The sequence below is a fragment of the Lupinus angustifolius genome, chromosome LG08 (assembly GCF_001865875.1).
Source record: "Lupinus angustifolius cultivar Tanjil chromosome LG08, LupAngTanjil_v1.0, whole genome shotgun sequence".
Lineage (NCBI taxonomy): Eukaryota > Viridiplantae > Streptophyta > Magnoliopsida > Fabales > Fabaceae > Lupinus > Lupinus angustifolius.
The window spans coordinates 201,253-210,306 of record NC_032016.1 but is presented as its reverse complement, the minus strand read 5'-3'; the positions used below and the strand labels follow the sequence as shown (position 1 = coordinate 210,306).

The following is a 9,054-nucleotide window of genomic DNA, read 5'->3' as shown; positions in this document are numbered from 1 at the left end:
CCTTCAACTTTTTGGTTTCTGTGATCTCATATTATTTTTATATCTCGTGTGTACTAATATATATAATATATATATGAAGATAATAAGCATAGACAATCTTATCTTGTAACGAGAGACATTCCAATTTAGTGTTAAGGATATAAAAATTCAGAACCTAGTCCTCAAACATGTCAAATGATTAACGAAGTTGTTCCTCATATGAACTAATATACATATAGCAACAAAATAAAATATTATGGTATGAGAAAATAATTTATATTCTTAGGCCACTAAAACTAAAATTATGACATGACATACTTAATAAAATATTTCTAAAACTTAATAAAATAATACACATGTTATACTTTACTCTCATAGCTAAAATTTGTCTTAAACAAATTAATTTGATAATCTAGAGGACTAAATTTTTCTTTTCAGAAATTCCCTTTTATTGTAATATCCTTGAAATCTTAACATCTTCATGGATATTGAGGAAAGAAAGCAAATAATGTTGTCTATAGTTCTTATGTTACTACCATATTTACAGTTTTAGACTATAATTTGCAAGGACTATAGTTCTTAACATAACATCTACACAATGGTATTGCAACTATCTAATATAGATAAGTGCTTTTTTGCAACAACTTTAGATTAAAAATTGTTCAAACTATGAAAACTATCAACAAAAAAAACATTGTACACTAACAAATCGCAATTTCTCGCAATTTCTAATCCAATACACAAATTAATGGGTTTTGTTATATTAGCTATATGTTGTGTATTATCAACGATTTCTACAGAAGGTGGTAAAAGGATGCAAGTCAGATGGGAAGTGGTGTTTCCAGTGGCAGACGAGTGAGTAACGCGTAAGAACCTGCCCTTGGTAGAGGAATAACAGCTGGAAACGGCTGCTAATACCCCGTAGGATTGAAAATGAATGATGAATGATACAATAACAATGTATAAAATTCATACGATGTCAGTGTTTATATTTTTTTCTCAAAATACAAATGTTCAAAACAAACCTTGTATTACTAAAACCATCAAATGCTGTAGAAATAATTCCTTAGCTGTAACAAGTGGACTCACACTACCCTCTTCAACATCTATAATCAATTCAAACTTGGAACACTCACAAATCTAATTCTTAAAAACATGTTTTGAAAGACAGTAATAAAATCCTAGGATAAGAACACTATCTGATTTACAAATAGCAAGATCATGAGATGTACAAAAAAACTTATCTTCTCCCGGTTTCGATTTCGTCCAATGTTGAACCATGGTTATCCCTTGCTAAGCCTAACCCCATACAACCATGGTTACTTTGTGCATTCTGGTTCTCAACCTGAGCCTCTGGTAACTGGGTTTGAGCATTAGGTGTTTGTGTCGTACCTCGCAATTCTTCGAGCGTCCGAAAATAAGCATACGGTCCCCAGCCTGCAGAGAAAAACAACATGTCTAGAGATTAAGGTGGTTGGAAGAATACTTCATAACAAAATCAAATTTATAAGGTTGGTATTTAATGAGGGGAAATAATTTCGACTCAAAATTAATGTTTACTAGGAATAAAAGCTTGATATTAAATGAACTGAACCATAAACTTATTTCAATTCTCCCCCTTATTATAATACAAACATGTGAAGTCCCCGATAAAACAGCTAACAAGAAGGTGCCCGATAAATGAGACTCCGACTTGGCGGGGTCTGGAAAAGATAGATGTACGTAGATTAATATCCGCAAGCAGGCCAGTGGCCTCTAAGACACAAGGGATCAACTTTATTGTTGCGTCAAGGCTTTCCTTCAATGAATATCTAACAATGCCGACAAAATTCTTTGTACTGATGACTCTCACACTTACATGTGTGGTTGGTTTAAATCCTCTAGAGTCTAAACCTCGCTATTTCGGAGGGGAAAGATATATCATCAAGCATATGCGAAACACATGGGTTAAAACTTAACACTAACAAACAAAACCAGACAATGCACATAGAAGCAATATAAACAAACATGTGCCAGAACATTATATTATACGGTACATTATCGAATATAATATGAACTGAAGCATACCTTCAGAATGATAAGGAGGAGGGAAAAACTGCAAATAGCATATCGTAGCCATGACAAGCCCTAAAATAAGAATTCTTACATAGTCAGACAAGTCAAGAACCTAAAGCAGTGGTAAGGTAAGTTCTTTTTCCACATATTTCGGTAACACACAACGCCTAGTTAACTATTACAACTAATTACGGTACTAAAGATGAACCGACCTAAAAGACCTCCAGCAAACACGTCCTGCCAGTGGTGCCAGTAGTCATCGACTAGAGAAATGCCAACAAGTGATGCAAAAATTAGTGGTAGAAGAACAATGCAAAGTTTTGCAACATGACCTGTGCTATCAAATGCTTTTATTTTCCCTGATAAGTACAACGATAAAAACCCGAGACCAGCAAATGACCCTGCAGATAAATTGAAATTATTTGAAGCAAACGACACACGAAATAAAATTTGAGTAAACATGCTTTCAACAAGTTAAACTAATTCCACTATTCATTTCTTCTGAAACACAATTATAGTGAAGTTATATAAGCATGAAAAAATCAGTCTTTTTTGTAGACATCGGTATAATCAGCATATAAAATAAATGCTACATACACGAAGTATGGCCACTTGGGAAACTCATATGCCCTTCCTTTACCACATTCTTGTCACCATGACAAATGACACCTCCGAAAGTATCATAAACCTATCGGGAAATGTCAATCGTTAAATATGGATGCTATAAAGATTTAAGAATCAGAAGACCGGCACATTTAACAATATAAATTTGCCTGCGTTGGAAGATAAAATCTTTCACATAAACAAGAGTCGAAAACCTAAAATTCAAGGAAGGCATACATCCTTTCCATCCGGGAAACATCTCCAGAAGAAGTCCGGTCGAGGCCGACCTACTGCATTTTTTACTGCTTCAGTAATCACTGCTGTCACTAAAATGGAGAAAAATAGACCTGCACGAGCAAACAACTTCCTCTCATTGTCTCTAACTGTTTTATTTCAGCAAATAGAACAATACACTTATTAGCAATTTAATAAATGAAGTGTATTTATAAATTAGTACCCAGTATGCTATGATGAAGATCGTAGACATCTCTCCTTCGGATATAGACAACAAGAAAGATCAGCATCGGCAATAAAACTGCATATATCTAACCACGAAAATATAGTAAGTGGTATAGTAAGTGGCAAGATAACCTTGCTAGTGTAATTATTCAAGAAAATATATCTGTGCATGTTATATACGAAGTGATAAACTTACCGGAACAGCCCAAAATGGAACCGTAGTACTCTTGAGGGGATATTTCAGATCAGTCATCATATCCTTCCCGACAAAGCGATAGAACGGATTGATAATGTATAGGACGATCTCAATCAACACAAGGAGCAAGAGTATGAACCAATCATGCTTGTGTGTTCTTGCAACTGTATATCCATGAGAAGCCACGGTATGGGAACCACGCTGGACTTCCCTCATTCTGAATTCCTAGAACAAACAAAAAACTACATTTGAGATTCGAAGTATAAAGAAGTGGAAACTTTCACTCCTCTCATTATTCATAAACACTAATAGATGTGCATCAAATCTATATTAAAAAATCAGACCGCCGAAATTAATACGAGTTCTCCCTGGCAAAATTTTCCTTTGTGGGTCATTTTTCTTTTAGCTTTTGCTTAATGGTGTGTATCGACCCACTTTCTTGTATAACCTCATGTGTTCATACTTCTCTTGGGCTAACTTAACTCTATCATTTGTATTTGGATTGAACACCCCCTTTGCTCCTGTTTTTTTTTGGGTACTATCAAAGATATCCTTTCACCCTATAAGTAAGGTACTAATCCATTTCGAAGTGTGTGGCTGTCCCTCCCAACAAATGTCGCTATCAGAAATCGAACCCTTGACCTTTTGGTCTTTCTGGGATCTAGTGGGACCTTACACTACTAGACCAATACCTTTTAGGTCTTTTGCTCCTATTAATACAATTCTGCTTGCCTTTCAAAATAAGTTTCTGTTGTATCTCTTTGCATACATGGGAAATGCAATTAACAACCTAGTATGTATGTTACATGATCAATTAGAATGCTTATATAAAAGTGAAATCTTTGCCTAATAAATATCAATAAGCATTTCAGTGTTCAAAAGTTGCAAGAAAATCTGAAGCAAGGAACTCAGAGAATGTTTTGCACAAACTGATTCAACTATAAGAATCTCCATTACGTATTGAAAGAAAGTCTAAACTGTACTGTTTTCGAGATTTGAACTCATAACAACCACACACAATAACAATATATAGTATAATTAAACTAAAGAGGGTCACAATGTAGTTAGCCCTTAGTTACACTATTTTTTCTCCGGGAGTCAACAATGATTAAATATGAATATGACAGATGATGTACCGACAGACAGTATATAAAACTTTTACATTGTCGATATTTACTCAAATGAAAGAAATGTAAGAAGAATGGATAAAGAAGAAGGAGAAGGAAGTAGGAGTGACCTGAAAACGTGTGATAAGAAAGTTGAAAGGAATGAGAAATGTTAAACGAGAGGAAGACATTGTGTAGTGAAGAAGTAAGCATTGAAAAGAAAGAGAGAAATGGGTAAGGAATAAAGTATTCTGGGTAAGGAATAAAGTATTCTGGGTAAGGATATTTCCTTTTGACTCCAACCAAAAGACAACAAGACCAGACATGACATCATGCCAATGCTATGCGGTGTCGGTAGTATTTGTCTGCTTCTATTTTTAGCTCATGTTTCAAAGCGTAAAGTTCGGCACATTATCTGTCATTCATTTGTATTATTTTTGTCATTTGAAAGTTAAGAATGGTTAATAAATCAAATCCTTTTTAGTTTACTGAACCAACCAAACCCAAAGTAATGACTGATTCATATTAAATCCTTTTAGTTTACCCGAGCCTCGAGAATGATATTTTTTTAAGAGGGACAACCATATCCATCGAAAGGAAATAATTTTCAAAGAATATCTTAGTATGCCTAACATAATAGTACAATTGGGATAAAAGTAGCGAGTCTTGTCTCTTTTTTCTCAGCTTTAATTACCACAACAATTAAGTCTTTATCTCACTAAGTATTGATGAGTTTGTAAATAGAATATGTCATAATGCTCTATCATATATTATTATTCGAGAATATTTTGTGAATATCTATTCTCAATACCTTCACCACAACATTTATTTTTATAACAAAGTTGTATGGATTTGTTGTACATGTAAAATATCATTCTTTTCTACTTTGATTACATTACGTAGTCACAATGTTATTCTTGCTTCTAAAAAACTTCCCAAAATTTGAGACGACCTTAGTTCTCTTCTTAATAGTAAAAGGACTGACATGTCGATATCCTGGCGAAGCCGACTTTTGAAACTTAACTCGCGGCGAAGGAGTTACACTTCCATTAGACTTGATGGTTTTTCTTGGCATCCCTCTCGATAAGTTCTTCGTAGAACTCCTTTCGCGTTTTCTTGGCAAATTGTCCAACTCATCATTACTAACTCTTCTTGCAAGCAACTTCCCCTTGGCATAAACCTCCATATCTTCCACCATTTTACCTTCTATTAGTTCTCTCTGTGCTATTTTTGTGTTAACCATAATTTCATTCTCACTTGCCTTGAATGCTTCAATCCATGCCTCAGCTGCTGCAACTTTCTTATCAGCAACTTCGGCTGCGGCCGATGCGCGATTAGTTAGATATTCATACTCAAATTTTGATATAGTAATCATGGAACAATGTTGTGCTTCTAAAGCTCTTTCTCTCATTGTACTCTCAGTGAGTTTCTTAAGCTTCTCTAAGGCTAAAACTTCTGATGTTTTGGTTACTTCTAGCTCTTGCATTAGGCCTTGTATCTTTTCCTCAATCATGTCAATCTTAAACTCACTTTTTTCGATCTCAGACTTTGTTGTTGTAACTTCTAGCCTTATAAGATCCTTTTCTTTTTTCGCTTCGTCCGATTCGGTCTTCAGGTTATCAAGAGTATGTGATAGACTAATGACGATAGATTTCGTCTTAGCCTCGGCAGCAGATACAGTTTGTAACTTCGATTTTGCTCTCAAAAGCTTGGAATTGAGATTTTGAAGTGTTGAATCAACTTTCCCTTTTTGCTTCTTCAACTGCGATGTTTCATCAGTTAGATTCTTCAGTTCATTCCTTATAATATCCATTGAGGCCATAAACTGAAAACCTTCTTCTCTAACCAATGCTAATAATTTCTTTGCTGCTTCCAATTCTTTAGTTATAGTTTGCAACATACTAGAGTCTGGTGATTCCTCCTCGTTTCGGAAACTCGCAAAAACTTGCTTCGTACTCTCATCTCCTTTAACTCCTTTATCCATTTCTTTAACTAAGTTCAACTCATTCTGCAAGGCATCAATATCTGATATTGTCACAGATAATTTCATTTCAAGCTCTTTTGATTCATCTATCTCTTCCATCACCTCCTTCAGCTTCATTCTCGTGCTTTCCAATTTCGACGAATAGTCATTTGCTTCCGTTTCTCTTTCGGCTTCGACATCTGCCAATTCTTTCAAAGCCTCAAGCCTTGCTAGTTCAGCTAGCACTTGTTCTTCATTGGCTTCCTCAATCTCCTTTATTAGTGCCTCTGCAGTTCTTGAACAATAGATCATCTTCGAGCTCGATTCTTCGATTTCTTTCTCTGCTCTGGACTTCTCATCCAACACAAAAGCAACATCAAGCTTAAGTTTGAGCAAATCCTTTTTAACATATCCTAATTCTTTCATCATTCCTGCATACTCATAATTCTCATTCCTCTTCTCGGCCAATAGGCCATATTCGCGCTTTCCCCTTCGATCAAGTGTTTCTACATCCGTCATTTGCGCCTTCGCCTTGTAACTAGACTCATCAATCAATGAAGATAGATCTTTCACTCTGTTCTTTGCATTAGAAAGCTCAGATTCTGCATCAGCTTTTGCAGATTCTGCAGTCCATCTACTCTCTTTGTACTTCCCGATATCCTTTCGCGCCATGTGGAGATCTCTTGTTCTTGAAGGACTCTGAGGAATATGTGAGGAAGAAAAGAATAAGACACAAAGCCGTTATAAAAGGTACACTAAAATGTCAAAAGTTCGATTCCTATGAGTGACACATGTTAAGAGATGCAATCACACACCTCAAAATAGATTAGTTCTTTAACCATAAGAATACGCATATCAAATGCTGAGTGAATTTAAGGAGATAAATTATCTCTTAGTATAAGGAAATACTTTATTCTGATTTGTTTAACACACTTCTTAAACCAATACATATTATCACCGTGAATATTAGCCATTAATATTAAGAGAATAATGTATCTCCCTCATATCAGAAGATAACTTATCTCCTCTAGCTAGTAAAAATGTGACCTATCTCCTCTAGGAAATGGTGAAACATGACACATGTCATGATTTCACTGGCAGGAGGAGATAACTTATCTCCTTGTATCACGAGATACTCCATTCACATACATACATATGAAGATGGATTCTTTTACTTACCAGTGAGAAATCAACCTTGGTCTTTTTCAATGTAGTAGTATCAATATCAGAAACCTTATCAGCATAAATGTTAACAACATCTTTAACTGACCCACTTCTCCTTCTATTACCAATATCTGTGATATCCATCTACAAAAACTTTAGCCTTAAAAATTCATTCAAATAATAATCATTATTATTCACTCTTAGTTTATATTAAGGTAGCATCAATTTGAAGTATGAGTTAAAAGAACAACATGATAAAACAAACAAAAAAACATATACTTACATTAATTGCTGCTACATTAAACTAACCAACATGACATATAGTTATAATTATATATGAAGCATAAATGTGATTGGTTATACCTGAACTATGCTTGGAATGTGAAAATGTGAATGGTGAAAGTTGTGGATGAGAATTGTAAAATGAAATGAAGAAAGGGTGGAACATGAATAAGGAAGGAGTTTCAATGAATGGCTATTATTGGATATATCCTTAGTACCTATCATTTTATTGTTTTATTATAGATTTTTCATTACATGACATTTCTTAGTTATTTGTTCTCTAAATTCACATATAAAAATTTGTTCTTAAATTTTTTATGGCACCATGCAGTTGTTTTCTGAAGGATAATTATTACATTTACTCCTGCATTTTAGATGGATAAGGATCACTTGTCCCATAATTTTTTTGTCCATGTATCTTGAACCAACCAAACTTCACGAAATAATATTAAAATATTAATTTCTGTTTTTATAATTTTTCTTTTTAAATGAATGAAGTTTTCTCATTGGCTTGAGACACCAAATAAGACATGAATGAAACAATCTCCATCCCATTAGACGACCCTTTCTCGATTTTTTTAATATTACCAAGAGTATCCTCTCATTGATCATTCTATGGATAATGAACTAGTTCTTTCTTTTAACGAGAACAACTTGTGACCTTTGTTATAATAATTTTTTAAATTCATACCATAGTTGTTTATATTACCTAGTTGCTATTAACAAGATGTTAGTCTAATGGTGTAAGACCCAACTAGACTCACAATGTCGATGATAGGATTCCTGTGAGCGACACTTGTTGGGAGAAGCAACCACGAACTCAAAAAAAAAGATTAGCTTTTTAACAAAAAAAGATGAAAGATATCATTGGTAATACAAAAAACATGTTGTTAGAGAAAAACAATATCAACATGAATCCATGTAAGTGTGCTTTTTAAAGTGTATTAAACTTATCATTTTAGTTATGTTTTTATAAGTTTTAAAGTATATGGTCAATTTTTATAAAATCCATCTAGTTGTATATAATATTTGTATCAAAATTGTTATAGTAAATAAACCAAAGCAAAGTAAACAACAGTTAATTATATATTCGGATCCTATGATTTTTTTACATATTAACAAAGTATTGATTTAATGGTGTAAGATTCTGCTAGATTCGTAGGATGATCAAAATGTCTATGGTTCGATTCCTGAGAGTGACACTTATTGAGAGAGAAAACTACACACATCGAAAAGGATTAGTTCAT

General features: G+C 34.0%; 1 protein-coding gene across 1 annotated transcript; it reads right to left on the bottom strand.

Moving 5' to 3' along the window:
* LOC109354821 (protein PLASTID MOVEMENT IMPAIRED 2-like) lies at nt 1,053-7,844 on the bottom strand. The gene is made up of 9 exons (XM_019597567.1): nt 7,541-7,844; nt 5,351-7,060; nt 3,293-3,517; nt 3,095-3,182; nt 2,875-2,984; nt 2,632-2,722; nt 2,247-2,435; nt 2,047-2,106; nt 1,053-1,416 (listed from the first exon to the last, which is right to left on the bottom strand). The coding sequence occupies exons 1-9, from the start codon at nt 7,667-7,669 to the stop codon at nt 1,220-1,222; spliced, it is 2,799 nt and encodes a 932-aa protein (XP_019453112.1). The 5' UTR covers nt 7,670-7,844; the 3' UTR covers nt 1,053-1,219.